The 22,456-nt window shown below is 45.1% G+C and overlaps 1 protein-coding gene across 1 annotated transcript in view; it reads right to left on the bottom strand.

Annotated features, from left to right (window-relative positions):
* Positions 1-21,713, bottom strand: part of FBLN5 (fibulin 5) — a 66,980-nt gene extending 45,267 nt beyond the window's left edge. The window contains exons 1-4 of the mRNA XM_081951216.1: positions 21,422-21,713; positions 17,573-17,627; positions 17,239-17,290; positions 13,817-14,065 (exon numbers count right to left, since the gene is read on the bottom strand). Of these exons, the coding sequence (XP_081807342.1) occupies positions 13,817-14,065; positions 17,239-17,290; positions 17,573-17,627; positions 21,422-21,438 (373 nt within the window). The 5' untranslated portion in view covers positions 21,439-21,713. The remainder of the gene's footprint in view (positions 1-13,816; positions 14,066-17,238; positions 17,291-17,572; positions 17,628-21,421) is intronic.
* Between the last annotated feature and the right edge of the window lie 743 nt (positions 21,714-22,456).

The following is a 22,456-nucleotide window of genomic DNA, read 5'->3' as shown; positions in this document are numbered from 1 at the left end:
GCCTGGTCCATGCTCCAGCAGACGCTTAGGACTCATTACGCACCCAAGCCATCCAAGCACGTTCGCCAGCATGAATTCAATATCAGGAATCAGAAGGAGGGCGAGTCAATTAACGAGTACGTTGCTGCGCTCCATAAGGCTGCAGCGTACTGCGAATTCAGAGACTTAGATAAACTGATTCTGGACCGCATAATATGTGGCATAGGTACATTAATTTACAGAGGAGGTTGCTCGCAAAATCAAACCTCACTCTGCAGATTGCCTTGGACGAAGCCAGGGCATCAGAATCAGCCGTCAAATCAACTGAAACTCTGCAGCGCCAAAGTGCACCCCAAGAAGCGCAGAAAAACACACATGTTCATCGCGAGGCCGCAGAGCCCGAGAGTTCTGAAGGAGCAGCATAGCAGCATAGAGGCGCACCAAGCCTCCAACTGAGGCCCAGCCAAGGGGCCTGGAAGAAGCCATCATGGCACTCAGAGGGCGACGACATCTTGGTATCGGCTGAAAATGAAGCGCAACTTTTAAAACGAGTAGGAGGAGTTTGGGCTAGAATTAGAGACAAGGGCCTCTGTCTCAAAAAGGAGAAATGCCAAATTAACGTGCCAAGGGTTGAATTCCTAGGGAATTGATTGACGGCTGATTGACGGCTCTGGGATTCACCCAACCACACAAAAAATCAAAGCAATTCAGAACACCACCACAGTTCGCAATCAAACCAAGCTGTAGGCGTTCCTCGGGCTCCTTAATTTCTACAGCATCTTTCTTAAACAGAAAGCCACCGTTGCTGAGCCCCTACATCGTCTCCTGGCCAAAAACGCAAAGTGGTCCTGGGGAAAAGCCGAGGCTGCCGCATTTGCCACAGTAAAACGACTACAGTCAGCGTGTCCTTTCCTTGTCCAGTACAGCCAGACCTTGCCATTGGTGCTGACCTGCGACGCTTCACCGTTCGTTGTCGGCACCGTCCTCAGCCACTGCATGCCCAACGGAACCGAAGCCCCTATTGCATTTTACTCCAGGACCCTATCCGCCACAGAGCGGAACTACAGCCAGATGGAATGTGAGGCTTTGGCTGCTGTGGCAGGAGTAAAAAGGTTCCATGAGTACCTTTATGGACGGGACTTCGAACTGATTACAGAACCACGAGCTGTTGTTGTGTCTACTGGCTGGGGACCATCCTACCCCGGTGTCTTTATCACCCCGCATGACTAGATAGACTATTTTCCTGGCTGCCTACTCCTACCGCCTTATCCACCGACATGGCTCCATTTTGGGGCATGCTGATGCTCTCAGCCGCTGCTCACTGCCTGAACTTCTTGCTGACCCTACCCCCGAGACGCCAGTCCTCCTTATTGACTGCCTGGAGACTGGGCCTGTCTCGTCCACTGACGTTGCCCGTCATGCTGTGAAGGACTCCACCATCAAGCAAATTTTGAACTGGGTGTGGAGGGAGTGGCCCAAGGGGCCTGTTGGGGCTGATTTTAAAATGTACTTTGCTAAACGTGGTGAATTATTGGTGGTAAATGACTGTCTACTGTGGGGGGACCGGGTTGTTGTTCCACCCAAACTGCACATTGCAGTGTTAGAGGCTTTACATGTAGGGCATCCTGGAATAGTCAGGATGAAGTCTTTGGCTAGGAGTTATGTGTGGTAGCCTAACATGGACAGGGAGATCGAAGAATGGGTGGCTACCTGCACACCGTGCCAGGAGTCCAGACCAGCTCCCCGAGAGGTGCCCGCTAAGGAGTGGGAGCGACCTCAAGCACTGTGGTCTAGGGTGCACATTGCCTTTGCTGGCCCAGTTCATGGCCAGACATTCTTAGTAGTTGTGGACGCCTACTCGAAGTGGTTAGAGATAGCCCTGATTACCTCCACAATGGCAGAAGCAGTCATCAAGGTGCTACGGAGACTTTTCTCCATGCACGGCCTGCCCGACGTCTTGGTCTCTGACAACAGGCCCCAATTCATGGCCATGCAATTTGAGACCTTCCTGGCAGCTCAGGGAATCAGGCATGCTCTGCTTGTGCCATTCCATCCGGCCTCCAAGGGTCAGGCAGAGACAATGGTGAGATCTGCAAAAGAGGCCCTCTCTAGGATGGGCCCGGGAGATTGGCAAACACAGGTTTACCATTACTTACTAATTCAGCACATCACGCCCAGTGCCACTATTGGGAGAAGCCCCTCCGAGCTTCTCATGGGTCGCCGGCTAAGGTCCCACTTAGACCGGCTACACCCCAATTATTCTGCCTCATCGCCCCCAGACTCCACAAGCAAGTTTCAGACTTTTAGCGTAGGGGATTCAGTATACGCCCACAACTACGCTGGGGGAACTCTGTGGATTCCTGCCACATGCTGGGAATCACCGGCCCTCGTTCTTACCTCCTAGAGCTTGAGGACAGAAGGAATTGGAGAAGGCACATTGACCAACTCCGTGGCTGCCTCTCCAACTCCACTCTTAGACAACCAGAGGTAACTCCTGCATGAGTTAGCCAAAGCCCTACCTAAATGGACCAAACGTTCACTCTTTCCACAGTCAGCTCAAGCCCGAGGGTACCGGAAACCTATCTGGTTTTGTTGCAGGCCCATAGCGAGCTCCGAGTGAACTGGCTCCAGAAGCTCCAGCCGCGGCCTGTGAAAGGTTCCAAGAGTTTCCACCAAGTGGATCTGCAGAGCAAACAGGTGTGTCTGACCTGTCCAAGGAAACCCCTCCTACTGAACTGCGCAGGTCAGACAGAGCTACCCAAAAGCCCGCCTATCTCTGTAACTACGTTACCAGTAGGATTATTCCATCTAAGAAGGGAGGGGTGTTAGATACTTATACCAACTACAGTGGTTTCCACCAAGGTCCTCTGTTCCTGCTGGTTGAAGGGTCTGACAGCTCCCTATAAAAAGGCTGCTGTCAGACTCAACCTTCGCTGGATTGTTCTCACTTGTTGTACTTAATAAAGAGCTGTTGTTACCGTTAAGCCTGTGTGTGCCTATCCATTATCCAATCTAACAGAAATGAATATTGCAATGAAAGGAAAGCCAGGTAAGAGATTTGAAAAAGAGACTATGCAAAAAATGAAAGAGCTACTTGCTTCATTTAGACATAATCTTAAATTAAGCACCAGATATAATAGTTCCCTGTTCTTGTTTACTCTTGGGTGAAGTCAGAAGAAAGAAAAATCCATTACTTTTCTTTTTCATATTTTTAATCATAGTAAATTGCAAACCTGGACTGGTGAAGAAAGAGAAGGAAGTAAACTACTCTGAGGTTCATTCCAGAGGTGGGTTTCTACTGGTTCGGCCCGGTTCGGCCAAGTAGGTAGTAACTTGACCGGCCATGCCCCCGAACTGGTTCTATCAGCGGCGCCATCTTGTTTTTTGCTTCTGCACATGCACAGAGCATTTTTTATAGTACTGCGCCTGCACGCCTGCAGCGCATCCCTGAGCGAACCAGCAGTAGTGGAGCCAGGAACCCACCTCTGGTTCATTCACATCACTCTAAATCATATACATGATAATCAATTCCATTTGCTACAATGGAAGGTTTGAACAAATCTCGATTTTAATCTTGCTCAGAAATGAAACTTTTGGCTTTAGGCTTTAGTCTAACATTTCTCTCAGGATTTTTGTAAAGGCAATGTGCAAAATGAACACTGTTCTAATTTCTCAGAAAGAAAAGTAGAACAAAAATTTAATATATAATTAAATTTTGCATGTCTTGAGAATGAGGTTTTTTTCCAGTTCAGACCTGCTCTTACTATTGATAAACTAGCCCAAATGACAGGAAGTTGCATTGTGAGGATTGTGTTGCCCAATGAAAGGCAAAGTGGCTTTTAATTATGGAATTTAATGTCATGAGAAACCAACTCTTCACTGCACATTTATAAAAGTGAATACAACTAAGGGAGATCTGCAAGCAAAGGAAAAACCAAGAAACTGTTTTTAAAAAATCAATAAATCTGTAATTTGGAATTAGATGGTGCTTTTTCCATGCTTTCAACACTGAAAAGCATCCTAAAATGATTAAGAATAGGGACAACACATATTAAAATTTAGTGTTTCTAGTCCCAGAGGAACAATCAGGAATGAAAAACAAATGGAGAAAGAGAAGAGCCAAAGGATAGGGTGTTACATTTGGAACTTGAAATAGTAGTTCAAATTCCAGCTCATAAAAATGGACTCATTGGGTGGGAAAAAACATTATGCCTCAGCTTCAATTCTACATCTGTAAAAATAGGATGGCTGAATCCAAAGGCTGATTGTAGAAAGAATAAGGGGGGGGGGGGAAACTGCGAAGCATAAAGTGCTAAGAATACTGATGTGGAGGGATTAAAAAATTGGGAAAGCTAATTTTGGGCAGGGAATCACCATCCCAATGTAAAATTAGAAACATTTCTAAGGAGACCTAGGGAGAGATGTAGGAGTGTGGACTTAGAACTAAAAGAGAGGGAAATCCTTTATGTGTTCACTTTTTAGCTTAACCACACTAAATTTTGAAAATTTAAGGCTGTTCCAAAGAAGCAAGAACAATAATTAGGGAAGGATTACCAGGTACTTGGTCAGCTTGATTGTTTTCCATCAATCTTTATGCAAGAAGACATGGTACCTGTCATGACATGCATAGCAGAGGTGGTATTCAGCCGGTTCTGACTTGTTCTGGTGAATCGGTAGCGGAAATTTTGAGTAGTTTGGAGAACCATCAAATACCACCTCTGACTAGCCCCACCTCCATCTATTTGTTGCTTCCTGAGTCCCAGCTGATCGGCTGGGTTTTCTTTTTTTGCCCTGCATAGAACAGAGCTGGAAAGCAGATTAATGGAGTAGGGAGGGAATGGAGATTTTACAGTATCCTTCCCCAAGGAGTGGGATGGAAATGGAGATATTGCAGTATCCTTCCCCCAGGAGTGGTGAGGGAATAAGGATTTTGCAGTATCGTTCCCCAGCCACGCCCACCAAGCCATCCCCACCAATCCACACCACACCCATCAAGCCAAGCCCACAGAACTGGTAGTAAAAAAATGTGAATCCACCACTGATGCGTTTAATGCAGAGGCCCCCAACCTTTTGGGCACCAGGGACTAATTCCATGGAGAAAGCTTTTTCCATGGCCCAGAGGGGGCGTGGTTTTGCAGCCTGCCTCCATACCATGGATGTGGCTTCGCTTGTTTGTGTGGCTCGGTTGCTGGCATGCTGCGGACCGGTGTCAGTCTGCAGACCGGGGATTGGGCTCCCCTGATTTAATACACCAAACCTATTTCACAGGGAAAGGCAGTCACCTGCAACGGTGTAAAAGGGAAGGAATCTAGCCAAAGAGCCTGTATTCGGGTTGCTGTATTTTAGGAAGATTATATTTAAGCTGCGTAGGATGTGTAACTTTTTTTTTTAGTTGCCAGCTTGAAATTTGGATTTTTTTCATACAGCTGAGATTTTTCAATGCAGCTGTCATCTTTCCAGTTTACCGTGGTCCAATCAATTCATGTCTAGGGGCTGCCAGAGATCAAATCTTACCTCCATGAAAAAGGGGACATTACCTTTGATCTTTCTCTCATATCTTAGATTAGCGGGCCATACTTTGTTCTTTTCACTTCAGTGATTCTCTGATATTGTGTGTTCTGGGACTAATTTTGTATCACCCTTCTACTTTTCTCTGTAAACTAACATCTCCAGAACATCTCAAGAAGTTATAATGACTAATTAATTATTTTTTGTGAGGCATAATGTCCATGCTGAATTCCTAGCAGCTTTTTTGAATTAGCCAAGGATGATATTTGGCTAATATTTTGACCACAGTAACCAGTGGTGGGTTTCAATTTTTTTAGAACATCTTCTGTAGGTGTGGCCTGCTTTGTGGGAGTGGCTTGCTGGCCATGTGACTGGGTGGGAGTGGCTTGCCAGCCATGTGACTGGGTGGGCATGGGCAACTTGTAAAATGTGGTGAAACTCACTGAACAATGCTCTTGCTTAGCAACCAAAATGTTGGCTCAGAAACTCTGGCATTTGAAGCACGCAAGTCTTAAAGCTGTCAAGTTACAAGACCCTTGCACCCCTAACCTTTAGGAAAAAAAACCCCAGGGGTGTTCAAACTTGACAGCTTTAAGACTTGTGGACTTCAACTCCCAGAATTCCTCCTCTCGCTCTTCATCTTGATGATGTGTGGACGGGTTGGGAGAGGGAGCTGGAACCAGTTCTAAACGGCACTGTAGATTTGTGGAACCTCTTCTATAGAAGAGGTTAGAACTGGCAGGAACCCACCCCTGACAATAACCCTCAAACAATAAGGGAGGTCACAGGTATAATGCTGTATAACAACTCTGACAAGGATGCTTCTATGCTACTATGATGTAAGCATATCCCTTTCCTAAATATATCTTTAAGTAACTGATAATGAATTAACAATGAGCAATAAATCAAAATCACACAATTAAAATATAGTTTCACAGAGGCTCACGCATAATAAGTAAACATAACCACAACAAGTTTATCCAGTGCAGATGCAATTAAAGGTTTTACAGTTGTTTGAGGTACGTATTACCAAGTCAAATGCTAATCAATGTAAAGAAAGCAAATCAGCATTAATTTAGTATACTGTATAGTCAATTTGAACATTCAGAACAAATCAATCTGTATTAGTCTAATTTTAAAGAAAGAACAAGAAATGCAACCAGCATTATCGGCATCATCTGGCATAGGACAGAATAACCACCTCCAAAAAGTTATCCAGCCAAGGTTTCACTATCAGCATATTCCCTTAGTCTTCCTCCTTCTCAATCCTCTCTTACAACAAATAGCTTATTCCAAAATAACTTTCAAAAACATAATTTTATCATGAATTAATTTTAGCTGAAAGACTTCCAGTTACTAATTGGATAAATGTGCATTGTAAGATAACCCATGATAATGCCAGTAAGGAACCATTAATGACAATCCTCAGCAACTGCTACTGTATCTGTTCAATAATCAAGACAATTCATAGGACCAAAAATAGAGTCTTCCCTCAGAATGAGGCATCATGATCAGCAGTCATCTTGCAGGGTGCAGAATCTACTATGGCTGTTGCGGGAGGGGGGGTCTTATTTAAATCGAATTCAATAAACAATATCTACATGTTCATTCTTTCATGTGTTAAAGCGGGGGGAAAAGAATTCTTTCCTGACTGCGCATCCTTTGAGGAACAGAACAAAGTGCTCTCTCCTATCCATCTTTTTCTCGGAGTTGCCTACTTTCATAATCCAAATATGTCAACATACTTAATCTTTATTTCTTTTAGTCAGTTTTACAAAATGGATGGAACTCTCTTTAAGTTGAAATTGCCTGGATAAGGAATGTGCATTCAAGGATCCCTGACTAATGTCCCCCAAACAAAACAGATTGTACTGCGACTATCAGTGGCGTAGCGTGGGTTGTCAGCACCCGGGGCAAGGCAAGTAATTTGCGCCCCCTAAGATGTTGCGCCCAGTGCGGCCGGCCCTCCCTGCACCCCCCACGCTACGCCACTGCCAGGCAGCGCTATTGGCTGGCTGGGGATGACGGGTTTGGAAGTCCCCTGGAGACTCCAACCCGGTCTCAGACCAGCTGCCACGCACCCTCTTTCCGCACCCCCGATGTGACCCTGCTCGCAGCGGTAGCCTTGACCCTGTGCCCATACGGGTCGGCCATGCATTCAGAAGAGACCCCAGATGCGTGTCTGGGGAGTGTAGTGTGCAGATACATCCCAGATATGCCCTTGGAGTCTCATCTGAACGCCGTGCGGGCGCAGGGTCAATAACGGTCGGCTAAGTGGACTCCAAGAGGGCTGCAGGTGATGAGCTTTCAGCCACTGACGTCCTTGGTTGCTTTGCACCTGCAAAGGGAGCGGAGGTGTGTGAAATTTTAAAACTGCCGGTGCCTTTTGTATTTGGCTGAAATGAGAGGCTTCCCTCCAATGGTGAATGTTATGCAGTTATTAAAGTTTCTGCTGATAAAGAAGGTAACAAGCAGAATATTTCCTTTAACTATAAAAATATTTCCTGCTTTCTCGTGGTCATAAAAACGTATTTCACTCACACCAAAGGCTAAAAAAGGTATATAAACCTTGCTGATGTGCCAGTCTGTTGTCAGCTGTCCTAGAAACAAGCTTTGAACAATTTTAGACCCAAATAAAATAGAGAAACTTCTTTCCAAGCAACTGTTTTTTTGTGTTTTCTTTCCTTGGAACCCAGGAAATTCTCCCAACAGAATGTGAGAGGTCCATGCAGCTTTTATCACCCCCCCCCATGCCTTCCCTCTTGGTCTCCCAGCCTTCTTTTGACCGTCAGGAGCAAGAAGCATTTTTATATTTCCTAGGGGGCTATATTTCCTCCCCACCCCCCATAAATGGAAATCCACCTTCATGGCCACATTTGGAGGTGGGGGAAGAGAAGGAGGAATGGCAAAGCTTAGCCAGAGGTAAATGAGGGAACTGTAACTTCTCTTCCAATATTTGTGTTTGTTAAATGCAGTAAGTCAAGAACAGAACTGAACCTGCACAGATCAATTAATATTGGGGCTATAATTTCAGGTGCAGCAGCCCTACTTTTAGAATTTCTTCACTTCCTAAAGTGAGTAAGAGGCTTCTTGGCATGGAGTTGGATCCAGGCGAGGGGGGAGGTCCCTGCTTTTGAGGAAAGAAGGAATAGACCGACTGCCTTGTGGGGCCGGGAGGCTGGTGAGCCCCCTCCCTCCAATTGCACTGGGCAAGGGCTGCCCAGGTGCCCATCGCCCCTGTTCGGAGAAGAGCGTCAGTGGCCAGGAATGAAGCAAGCCCTCCTGGCTGGCAGGCGGGGCCGGGCAGGGGCGACCCATCAGGCTTTCTTGGCCTGCCCCTTCCAGCTGGCCTGTGCGGAAGCGGGAGGCGGCGGAGGGAAGAGCATGGCGGAGCAAGAGCCCGGGCTGGGGTGTGTAGTCCGCGCTCACCTGCCGGGCGCTGGTGCTGCATCCAGGCAGGAGCTGCTCCCCCAGCCCACCCCGACACACACACACCGGCTGCTTCCCCCCCCCCCGCGCCCCCAAGCCGCAGAAACGGCCTTCTCACCAGCTCTCCTTCCAGCTGGGAAGATGCCGGAGAGTCAAGGAGTTCGAGAAGCTGAACCGGATCAGAGAAGGGACCTATGGCATCGTCAGAGCTGCGAGCGAGCGCCCCCCCAGATGTTGCGCCCGGTGCGGCCGGCCCCCCCCTGCACCCCCCACGCTACGCCACTGGCGACTATGAAGCATATTACAGGCAGTCTTCACTTAGTGAATGCCTCGTTTAGTGTCCGTTTGTACTTATAAAGGAGATGAAAATGCAATTTCATGAGCAATCTTTGCATTTATAACCTTTGCAGGTCTACAAACCGAAAAGAAAAGTTACCGTATTTTTCGCCCTATAAGACGCTCCGGAATATAAGACCCACCCAATTTTAAAGGAGGAAAATCTAGAAAAAAAAGATTCTGAACCAAATACTGTAGTAAAATATTTTATATCAACTGTATAAAGTTAACAGCAGTTTAAGAACAATTTTATGTCCCCCATTTTTAGATGACCCAGGCAATGTTCCCTCTAATTTTTTTTCAGTGTGAGCAGAAAAGTATAGTATTTGAGCGGCACATTTTTATGCCTGAGCAGCACCTGAATTTTTTTCACAGGTGTCACCTAAGTCAACAACAAAATCAGTATTATTTGAAACTCAAAGTTATGTTTATTCAAGGTACCCGCTTAATTAAAAGTGTTATATAGTATCACTTAACAACGCTCCTGCTTAGTAACCAAAATGTTGGGTCAGGAACTCTGGCATTGAAGCATGCAAGTCTTAAAGCTGTCAAGTTACAAGATCCTTGCATCCCTAACCCTTTAGAAAAAAAACAACAACCCAGGGTCTTCAAACTTGACAGCTTTAAGACTTGTGGACTTCACCTCCCAGAGTTCCTCCTCCAGTCATGTTGGCTCAGGAACTCTGGCATTGAAACATGCAAGTCTTAAAGCTGTCAAGTTACAAGATCCTTGCATCCCTAACCCTTTAGGAAAAAAAACTCCAAGGGGTCTTCAAACTTGACAGCTTTAAGACTTGTGGACTTCAACTCCCAGAATTCCTCCTCCAGTCATGTTGGGTCAGGAACTCTGGCATTGAAGCATGCAAGTCTTAAAGCTGTCAAGTTACAAGACCCTTGCACCCTTAACCCTTTAGAAAAAAAAACAACCCAGGGTCTTCAAACCAGACAGCTTGAAGACTTGTGGACTTCAACTCCCAGAGTTCCTCCTCCAGTCATGTTGTGGCGACGTCATCTGCGTGGATCTGCTCCATCTTTGGTTTTTTTCACAGGGGGCAGGGCTGCTGCTGAAGATGCTGACGACGAGCCCTTGCCGCCACCAGAATAACAGCTGCCTCCTCTTCCTCCTCCAACAGCACCACCACACTTGGAGTGAAGCCGCCAAAGCTCCTGCTGGCGCCCCCGCCCATGGCAGCGGCGGCGGCGCGTCCCCCATGAGGCTTTTTTCCCCCTGCTGCCCTCCTCCGCCTTCCTACTGGCTCCCGCCCGTGGCAGCGGCAGCGGCGCCTTCCCCTCTGTTCGGAGCATCTGAGCTGAGCCCCGTTACCCCTGCCCCCTCCTCCTCTGCTGTGCTTTTGAGGAGCCATGAGCCGCGGGAGCCAGTAGGAAGGCAGCGGAGGGCAGCAGGGGGAAAAAAAGCCTCATGGCTTCTCAAAAGCACGGCGGAGGAGGAGGGGGCAGCAGGGTAACGCGATGCCCAGCTCAGATGCTCCGAGTGGAGGGGGACGCACGAGAAGTGAAGCCGCCAAAGCTCCTGCCCATGGCAGCAGCGGCACATTTGGAGTGAAGCCGCCAAAGCTCCCGCTGGCGCCCCCGCCCATGGCAGCGGCGGCAGCGTGTCCCCCTCCACTCGGAGCATCTGAGCTGGGCACCGCGTTACCCTGCTGCCCCCTCCTCCTCCGCCGTGCTTTTGAGAAGCCATGAGGCTTTTTTTCCCCCTGCTGCCCTCCGCCGCCTTCCTACTGGCTCCCGCGGCTCATGGCTCCTCAAAAGCACAGCAGAGGAGGAGGGGGCAGGGGTAACGGGGCTCAGCTCAGATGCTCCGAAAAGAGGGGGAGGTGCCGCCGCCGTTGCCACGGGCGGGAGCCAGTAGGAAGGCGGATGAGGGCAGCAGGGGAAAAAAGCCTCATGGCTTCTCAAAAGCACGGCGGAGGAGGAGGGGGCAGCAGGGTAACGCGGTGCCCAGCTCAGATGCTCTGAGTGGAGGGGGACGCGCCGCCGCCGCTGCCATGGGCGGGGGCACCAGCGGGAGCTTTGGCTGCTTCACTCCAAATGTGCCGCCGCTGCCATGGGCGGGAGCTTTGGTGGCTTCACTTCTCACTGTCAGGAAATCTGCCGCAGCGTCGGGCAGCAAATGTGGTGCTGTTAGAGGAGAAGGAGGCAGCAGCAGATATTCCAGTAGCGGCAGGGGCTTTGAGGGTTTATTTTAGCCGCAGCGCCAGGTGCAAGCAGCTAGGATTGGCCGCCCACAAAGGACCTCCCCGGGCTTGCTTTGCTGAACTAGAGTCAGTCACCCCGCGCTCACCAAAACAAGTCCGGGGAGGTCCTTTGCGGGCGGCCAGTTCTAGCCATCTGCAAAGGACCTCCCCAGCCTCCGGCGCCTGTGACAGTACAAAACACCGCGCGGCAGTTGGAAACTGCTGCGCGGTGTTTTGTTGCCGCACACCTTAGAGGGAACAGTGGACCCAGGTGGCTACATTCGGCTTATAAGACGCACTCAGATTTTCACCCTCTTTTTTGGAGTAAAAAAGTGCGTCTTATAGGGCGAAAAATACGGTAAATGAAAACCATAAGTACACTTGTGGTTTCAGTTAGTGACTATATTGCTTAATGACCAAGTTGCCAGTGACAATTGTGGTTGCTAAATGAGGGCTACCTGTATACTAAAAAAATGCAAGGAAGTGGCAATTGCCCAAATCAATAGCTGTTAAAGCAACAAATCACAAAGATGTTTGAAAGAAAACAGCACACTCAGAATCATGTATTTCCTGATAGCAATAGCAATGCAATAGCAGTGCTTTATAGCCCTCTCTAAGCAGTTTACAGATTCATCATGTTGCCCCCAACAATCTGGCTCTTCATTTTACTCACCTCGGAAGGAAGGAAGGCTGAGTCAACCTTGAGCCTGGTGAGATTTGAACTCCCAAACTGCTGGCAGCCGGTGATCAGCAGAAGTAGCCTGCAGTACTGCACTCTAGCCACTGCGCCACCGCAGCTCATCATGAAGGCAGGTGGCACATGAAGTATATTCACTATTTATCCCCAGGGGTGAAATTCAGCAGGTTCTGGCAGGTTCTGGAGAACCGTTAGTGGAAATTTTCAGTAGTTCGGAGAACTGGCAAATACCACCTCTGGTTGGCCCCAGAGTGTGGAGGGAATGGAGATTTTGCAATATCCTTCCCCTGCCATGTCCGCCAAGCCACGCCCACAGAACCAGTAGTAAAACAAAATTGAATTTCACCGCTGTTTATCCCCCATTAGACGGTTCAAAAAATGTGGCAGTCAGAACCATCAGCATGAATCTACGTGCCTCACGTGTAAGGTAATAGTCCAAAAGACAAGATAACAAAACAAACATTTCTCCATGATAAATATCTTACTTTGGCAGAATAAGCAATTCAAATGTGGTACAGAAGCCATTGACCTATTGAAAGATAAACAAGGCACAATAAAGCAGGAAAATGCTGCGCAGGCATTTTGCCAGTGTTTTCCTCTTCAGTCACGAAAACCTGGACCAATGTATAAGTCAGGGGTGTCCAAACTTGGGAACTTTAACACTTGTGGACTTCAACTCCCAGAATTCCCCAGCCAGCCGCTGGGGAATTCTGGGAGTTGAAGTCCACAAGTCTTAAAGTTCCCAAGTTTGGACACCCCTGGTATAAGTCAAGCTACAAAACTTGACTAATGACTACAATTGAGCCCAAAATTTACATTGCTAAGTGAGATATTTGTTAAGTGAGTTTTGCCCCACTTGATGACCTTTCTTGCCACAGTTGTTAAATGAATCACTGCAGTTGTTCAGTTAGTAATATAGTTGTTCAATGACTATGGCTTTCCCATTGAATGTGCTTGTCAGGAGGTTGAAAAAGGTGACCGTGCGACCCTGGGACACTGCAACCGTCATAAATGTGAGTCAGATGCCAAGCATTTGAATTTTGATCACGTGACTCTGGGGAGGCTGCAAGGTCGTATGTGTGAAAAACGGCCATAAGTCACTTTTTTCAGGGCTGTTGTAACTTCAAAGGGTCACGAAATGAATGGATGTAAGTCGAGGACTACCTGTACTCTCTCTTTCCCTCTATCTGTCAATCTCCCTCCTCTCTCACACACAGTTCAGATAGCAAATTGTAATAGGCCAGTGATGGCTAACCTTTTTGTTATCGAATGCCGAAAGCATGCCTGCACCTATAATACAATGCGTACATGACATCCCCCGTGTGTCCCGCCCCCCTGCGCATGCGCTGTGACAACCCCCCACCCCCGGTGCTCCATTTTGGGCCTAGTAGGCCTTCTTGAAGCCTCCTGGGAACAAAAATGGGGTGCAGGGGGGTGCATGCTGCACACACACACCCCCGCGCATGCACATGTGCACCAGAGATTCAAAAAACAACTGGCTAGCGGGAGGCGGATGCGCATGCGCGATGGGGCTGAGCTGGAGTGACAGCTTGTGTGCCCACAGAGAGGCCTCTGTGTGCCACCTATGGCATGCGTTCCATAGGTTTGCCATCATGGCAATCAGCTAAAAAACTACACAGGACAGGCATAAATGATAGATCTTGCTATTTACCTACACACTGGTTGTTTTCATTCATTCGATACCCAAACCGACAAATGGGAGGTGCTCTTCCAACAGAAGGATAATTTGGAACAGAAGCTGGAACTGGAGGCGGTGGGTACAAACTGGGTCCGTAAGGATTCGTATATGGGGATCGCTGGTTGGGATTTGTTCGTGGAATGCATAAATAGCCCCCGTTTTGATTGACACACACCATATCTCCTCTACAGGCCTCAGCAATAGTGCGGCATTCATCAACATCTGAAATAATATAGAAATGTAAATATCATTTTGGGTCTCTGCTGATTGATAGTTTGTGTCTGATTAATTGCTTGTTGTTGCAGTCAGCTAATTAATTAAATAATGTATTTGCATTTAATCACGTAATAAATTACTTATCCTGCTTTTCATTTTCAATTTACTTCAGTGGCTTTGAGCCCTGGAAGTGCCTGGCTGCCTAATGGGGCTATCGTTGGCCATGGCTATCTGAATATCTAAAATCTGGCTCTTGATCTAGAATTTCATGTGTTATATTCTTTTTTGTGTAAACGGTGCAAAATGTTGGAGTGTGAAGATTCATTTAAGATCTTAAATGATTTTAAATCATTAAATATGGAGTCAAACTATTCTCCAAAGCACCTGAAGGCAGTTCAAGAAGCAATGGGTGGAAACTAATCAAGTAGAGAAGCAACTTAGAACTAAGGAGAAATTTCCTGACAGAATAATTTACCAGTGGAACAACTTGCCTCCAGAAGTTGTGAATGCTCCAACACTGGAAGTTTTTAAGAAGATTTTGGATATCAGTTTCTCTGAAGTGGTGTAGGGTTTTCTGCCTAAGCAAGGGGTTGGACTAGAAGACCTTCAGGGTCCCTTCCAACTCCATTATTCTATTCTTCTGTTAGCTCTCAGCAACATTTTAGGCACTTTCATGGAGTACTAAACTGTAAACTGACCTCAGAAAGGCATGAACAAACCAAAGAATAAGATCAGAGAGCAACAGCCATTTTGGAGAACAAAGGCTATTCCCATTTAGAATAATAAACCAATGTTGTTATTTGAACATGCATGCATCTGTGTGTCCCCTTTGAGAGAAAGAATGCAAAACTTGGGCTATAACATGCAGCATCATTAGCATTTGAAAATCATGACCTCTTTTCCACAGCAGGAGATGTGCATTCTGTCCCTTTAGGATATGATTTATAACATAACTCTTAGAAAAGCAGATTCTGGGTAATTGCTGCAGAGACCTAGAAAACAGCTTATTCAGCATGATCCTTGAATGAGATAAGATGCTATTAGAGTTGAATAATGCTTTATAAATTTGTCTTTATGTTTGATTTACATTTAATGGCATATAAAGATGCCTAGAACAACAATAACGAAAGAAATAGGAGGCTGAAATTTCTCAAAACTCCCTTGTAGTATTTGGTGCAGAAAGAGTACACTCACAAACTGAAATGGTTGGATGATTAGGAGAGGAGACCACCAAGTCTCTTGCATTGTTCAGGCAGGGCCAAAGGGACCCAGAAGCCAAATGTTGACTCTGAATGGTCGTACTCCAAAAACCAGTGAGACAGATCAAAGAAGTGGATGGAGCCAGGAAAAAAAAATGAGTTGGATTTAATATAATTGACATTTTAATGTCATGCACTGGTGACGTCTCGCCTAGACTACTGTAATGCTCTCTACATGGGGCTTCCCTTGGGACGCGCCCGGAGACTGCAGCTAGTCCAGAACGCGGCCGCGCGGGTTATCATGGGGAGGTCTAGATACTCCCACGTAACACCGCTCCTGCGCGAGCTGCACTGGCTACCTGTGGTTTTTCGGGTGCGTTTCAAGGTCCTGATTACTATCTTTAAAGCGCTCCATGGCACAGGACCTAGTTATTTGCAGGATCGCATCCTCCCACATACATCCCTGTGGCCAATCCGCTCTCACAGGGAGGGCCTTCTCCAGGTGCCGTCCACTAGGCAATGCCAGCGGGCGGCGCCAAGGAGTAGAGCCTTCTCTGTGATGGGCCCAACCCTCTGGAATGACCTCCCCCCCGACATTAGAACCACCTTGGACTTCCGCTCCTTCCGACAAAAATTGAAGACTCACCTGTTCCGATTAGCTGGCCTGGCATAATTATAAATGTTACAACTATGCACTCCTGGAAGCATACTCTCAACTGGTTATTTTAAGGGTAATGTTTTAATGTTTTAATTTTAATTGATTTTAGGGCTTTTAGAGCCATATTTATTCTTCTGTACAGTACTCTTAATTTTAACCTCCTCCACATATATACGTATATTTATAGTTATATTTATATTTGTATTTTATCTGTTATTTGTTGTGTGGACTGTACACCGCCCCGAGTCCCTTTTTGGGAGAGAGGGCGGTTTAGAAATGCGAAGAATAAATAAATAAAAATAAATATCACCAATGCTTTTAATTAATTAAATATTTTAAAACAATTATTTCCTAGTTTTCCTTTTCTGTTGTGAAATGATTATGATTTGGCCATGCTGTTTAGAGGTCTTCTCATGGCTGTACTGTACCTAAAGTTCCTGTGGTCCTTGAGTTTCGGGCTTTTTGTTTCAGAGAATTAACTTTTCTAAACTGCTGACAAACTTTCCGAACTTAATTCCTGCCCAGTGTCATGGATGACAACTGCCATCACTTGTAAACAGGATGGATATTTGTTGTGCCTGGCTGGCAATAAGAATGAGATATGCAGGCCATACATCTGGAAGATATTAAGTTAGCAACGCATGCTAGATAGTATTTAGAGACACTTATGTCATATTGGCATTACTTGAATTATTCCACTATTTACAAATGGGACTGATGTGATGAAGGAAGGAAGCTGTCATTTTGTTGATTATTAGATTTGTATCAGAATCAATGAACTATCTAAATATGTTGCTCTATAAATTGCTCTGTTTAATAAAGAGTTTGCCCGATTATGTCGTTACCATTGTGGATATAAATTTTTAACTGATGTTGTATGTCACCAAGAATAATTGTATGTGAGTTGGGTAGCTATATAAATCTGTTTAATAAACAAATAAATAATTTTTCCTCCATAAGCTCTGTAATGTCTTTGTTCTATATCTCTATTTAATATTTTCAGACTTTCAATAGCAGTAGTTCTATTTACTTTTTGCTCTTGTTTTATTTTCTTGATTATAAAGCAGAACTTCAGAATTAGTCTTTTTGTAGCTATACGTACTGGATGTTATATTTCAAATTCAGCAATTAAGACATTGATTCTTCCCTTTTATGGTTAGTCCCAATTTAATTAGTTGAATCTAGTCTTATTGATTTGAAGATGTAATTAATAAATCATACTTTATAATACATATAAACATAACCCAAAGTTTCCAGCACACCTTGCTTATAACATGTGGTACACTATTAGCTCAGAGGAACTGGTATAATTAAAATCTTACCTAAGCATTGGCCTGACACACGATCCATCTCAAACCCATTTGAGCATTGTTGCTAAACAGAAAAGAAAAGAGGATCAGACAATGAATAATTGGAAGAATGCAAAATTATAAATCAGAGGGAATATCATATTTTCTTTTTCCCTTGATGGCAATAGACATGAAAAAACCTAAATCGCTAACTGAACAAAAGCTAGCAAGATGAGATGATACAGCCACATGCATTTTTTATATTTGATAAAGTTTATAATAAATTTAATATTGTGTTATTGTTCTCTTTCCCCTATGCCAGCCCATGTAACCCTTTTCTTTCTTTTGCACACAGTTCGTATCTCACCTGTGTCGTTCCATGACCAATGAGGCAACCAACAGCCATGAAAATGGGCATTAACCTGCAAGAGGTATAACAAAGTTATTATATGTATATTTGCCAAAGCAATTTGGAGTATAGAGAAACCAGCTGTTTTTAAACACAATAGCAAAGCTTCCAAAATTACATGAGGAAAAAAGTGTGTCTAAAGCAAGAGTGGGAATACATAACATTTAATATGGCTGAAACACGAGTTCCCAGACAGCACAATGGACATTGCTAATACAACAAACAATGCATAGACAATGCATCAAACTTGAAACAAACAAAAAACAAGAGAGTCCATTTGATCTGATGATTAAAGCACCAGGCTAGAAAACAGGAGACTGTGATGGGTGACTTTGTGCCATCCACTCTCTATCAGACCAATTTACCTCATGGAATTGTTTTGGGGGAAATTGGAGGAGGAAGGAGTATTAAGTATGTTCTCTACCTTGAGTTATTTATAAAAATAATAAAGACAGGGTTAAAAAAAAATCTAAAAAACAAAACAAAAAATTGGAGGGCCACAGATTCCCAACCATTTAACACCTCAGTACTGCATTCTGATACTATATAACAATACCTGCAATAATGTATAGTTGACATGGCAGAACTGAATCAGTTTGATGTAGTAATTAAGACACCAGGCTAGAAATTGGGAGACCGTGAATTTGAATTCTGGCTTAGTCACAAAATCAGCTGGGTGACCTTGGGCTACTCAATCTCTCTCAGTGTCAGGTCTGCCATGCAAAACGCTCCAGCCTGCTTCGCTTTGCTGGCATACTTCCATAAAAAATGTGGGAATGGGGAGAAAGAGAATGTAGGGGGAGGGACAACAAGATGATGGCAACCAGAGATGCCAATCCAGAACAGGCCAGCGTATCCAAGGACATGAGCATGAGAACGGGATGCAAAACTACACCAAAGAGGCGTCAAACCTTAAAGCTGTTACCAAAACACCAAATTTGAATATCATTGGACACTCATGAACTGTTTAAAGGGGGGGGGAGGGCACAGAAAATAGGGAAAAGGCAGGTTTTGAATGGGAATATTGAGATCCAACTTTGCTTATGTTGTAACCATTTGGCTTTATTTAAATATATGTTTGCTACAAATGGAGTCAAAGGTCTTTTTTGCCTAAATGCCCTAGATGGGACAAGCCTGACACTCAACCTTAAGCAAGCCAATTCTGAAAAACTCTTGCCAAGCTCTGCTGGCTGGGGAATTCTGGGAGTTGAAGTCCACAAGTCTTAAAGTTCCCAAGTTTGGACACCCCTGCCATAAACAAGCAAGCAAGCAAACACACAAACAAACAGCAGAATAATAGAGGCTGAAATTGCCAAGAACACTGACTCTGTATCGGTCTCTTTTATTTTGCCATTTTTTAATTTATGGTAATTTCAAATTATATATAAACGTTATACATAAAAGAGCCTGAAATCAAGTCTCAAATAGCCAGGAGACTAACAGCTCAGAGACAAAACGTATGATCCCATAGCTGAGGAACCTGGATCTCCAACAGAACAGCCTCCAGTAGCAGTTCCCCCTAGAGAGATTAGGACTATAAACCTCAGGTATCCTGTTGGTCAGGAATTCTTGGAGTTACAGTCTGAGTATTCTAGAGGGTAGCACATTGAAGGAGATTGTTGGACAAAAGTGGCTGCAATTCAGATGAATTTTCATCCATTCCTTTATAACTGTTTTTCAGTTACAGTTGCAGGAATTAGATGTGTATAGTCTAGTGAAAAGAAGGACGAGGGGCAGAGGTGGGTTCCTACCGGTTCGGCCCCATTCGGCCGAACCGGTAGTGGTATGGCAGCATGGGTCGCTGGAACTGGCAGCAACCCAGGCCTGTGACGTCCCCGAACCAGTTCTCTGATTGATGCCATCAACAACGCCATCTTGTTTTTAAGTTCTGTGCATGTGCAGAAAAAGTTTAATTGAACTGTGCATGCAAACACAGCGTGCGCACGAGCAAACCAGTGGTGGGTTCCTGCCGGATCGCACCGGATCGCGCGCTCCCTTTGGGCGCTAAACCCGGAAGTATGGTCTTGCCCCGCCCCTGGCGACGCGACAACGCTTGCCTGCGCTCCACCAGCTCGGCTGGGAACGGAGACGTTTCCTCAGCGGAGCGGAGCGCCTGAAAGGGACGCAGGCTCAGCCTGCCAGGCTGCCACCACTCCACTGAAGACATTGCTGAGCAGAGAAACGTCTCCATTCCCAGCCGAGCTGGTGGAGCGCAGGCAAGCGTCGTCACGTCGCCAGGGGCGGGGCCAGAACGTACTTCCGGGTTTAGCGCCGAAAGGGAGCGCGCAATCCGGTGCGATCCGGCAGGAACCCACCACTGGAGCAAACCGACAGTAAAGCCTGCCGGAACCCACCCCTGATGAGAGGTGACAAGATAGTAGTGTTCCAATATTTGAGAGGCTACCACAGAGAAGAATAGAAACCAAACCACTAGAAGGCAAGTCAAGAAGCAATGGATGGAAACCAACCAAGGAGAGAAGCAACCTAGAACTAAGGATACATTTTCTAACAGTGAGAACAATTGACCAGTGCAATGGCTTGTGGATGCTCCACCACTGGAAGCTTTTAAGATGAGATAAACATCTTAACCATTGTCTGAAATGGTATAGTGTCTCCTGCTTGTGCAGGGGATTGGACTAGAAGACCTCCAAAGTCCCTTCCAACTTTATTATTCTGTTCTATTCATGGAAGAGTCACTTCACAGGACAAAAAGAAAGAAAGACAAAACACTGGGCATAAGCGACAGCCAGTGTCCAATTCAACCGGACATTGCAACCAAACTAGGCACCCTGACAAGCAAATTCATATCTAGATTAGATATACATATACAGATTAGAGTCATATCTCATAAGAACTTTGCATGACTGGAACATAGAAAGGTAAATAATTACTCTGCTAGAGCAGGAAAAGTTGTGCTGAATCCTGAATCTTTCCAATAATATCCAGTCATTAAATAATCTTCCCTCCTGAGAGAGAAAAACTCTATGTTAAAAAATTTTACTTTCACATTCCTCTGAGTTGTGTCCACTGCTTGACAGGGACTCATTTTCATAGACATTAAAAGGAAAAAGAGGTCACACCTGAAGGAAAGTAAATCTAATAGCATGAAGGTGCAAGATATTTTCCCTTTTATTGTTGTATCCCTTTCTCGGTCATATCTTCTATTAAAAATCCAACTGTACATTCTTTAGTGCCATGATCTTTCCTTTATGAAACCCCATAAAGAACAGTGAGCACAGCTATTGAAATAGTAAATAGCAATGTAAAAACTAATCTAATCTTTCTTTACAATTTCAGTTACTTCCTCTTGTTTCCAGCAATTTGTTTTTTCCTGCTTTGAAAAATAAGAGCAAAGTCCTCCTATAAGAGTTCAATCTGGAACTACTTCTTCAAGATAGTTACCTTCACGGGAAAAAATAATAGCCACAGCATATGATATGTCTGTATAGTTCCCTCAGGAGAAATTGAATTAGTCAGCAGCATATTAGTGGAAAATATTTTTTTAAAGCACAGTCCGCTGCTGTAAACTGATTTTGGTCTACAATAAATGCTGATGCACTTCTTGCACAAAAACTTTTCAAAGACTCTGTAAATGGCTCCAGTGATAAACAGCTGAATTCAGTACAAAGAGGCATATTGTCAGATGTTAGATCTACATAATACTAAAGGGATAAAATTATTTCTCCCCTCTCCCGCACAATCTCTTGAAAATATAATGGGATGCATAACTTAAGTAGCTGACTCAGAATTGCATTCAGCAGACTATCAAAAAAGAAACAAAATAGTAACGTAATGCAGGGAACATACCTTTTAAATGCTGTCATGTCCAAAACTGATGAATAAAGCCAAGGAGGTAAAACAATAATGCCCGTACAGCTGAATATCTAAAAATACTTTTGTACATTAAATCTTTTGCTAGAACTTCAGACCCACCATCATTTAATTTCCAGAGAATGAGAGGCCAAATCATAGAGAAACGGGGAAAGAGAAAGAGAGACAGAAAGAATGAGGGGAAGAAGGGGAAGGAAGGAGGAGGGAGGGGAGGAGAGGGAAGGGAATCAGAGAGGTCTGCTCCTCCTCAGACACTGGAGTGAATACAGCGAAAGCACCTGGTTTTGCTTAGTTCTCTTCTGTAATTCAGCATTAAACCAATTGGAGGAGGAATGTTAAAAATGAATACTTCATTTTCTAAGTATGTTAAAACAATGCAAATGGGAGGCCTCAATCTAGGAGCAGCTGGTTTAGATTAGAGAGCTCACCAACTGGCTAGACTCCTTACAACACTCCTAAGAAGCCTGTCAAATGAAAAATAAAATGAAATAAATAAAAGCAAGAGAAACACTTCCTAAGCAGTGTACTGCAGGTTTGGCAACACTTGTCATGAGCAATCAACTTCTATCAAGATGTTCTGCAGAGATATGCAAATATTGAGTTGTTCCTCTAGAGCAGGGGTGTCAAACTGTGGCCCGCGGGCCGGATGTGTCACACACAGGCCATGCTCACCCCAGTTCCGCGAATGGGGAAAAACATTGCAATATGTCACGTGATGGCAATGTGACGCCGTGAGTTTGACACGCGTGCTCTAGAGTCTTGACAGCCTGGGAATTCTAGAATTGTAGCCCCAGCATATTTGGAGGGCATCAGGTTGTGAAAGTCTGCTTGAGACCTTATTTGAGGCTCATTCTCTTCTCCGGTATCAGCCATTTGTTGCTAATAGAATATGCGGAAATAGCTTCATCCAACTGATGTGTTAGAAGTTTAACATCAATTGCAGCTGTGGGTTTCACATCTTGTTACCACCAGTTCTCTGTGCGCACAGTTTTGTTATTACCGATTCGCTGT

Source organism: Natrix helvetica, assembly GCF_964273705.1.
Source record: "Natrix helvetica genome assembly, chromosome: 1".
In the NCBI taxonomy this organism is placed as follows: Eukaryota; Metazoa; Chordata; class Lepidosauria; order Squamata; family Natricidae; genus Natrix; species Natrix helvetica.
Note: the sequence above shows the minus strand (reverse complement) of the source record. Positions and strands in the feature narration are given on the sequence as shown.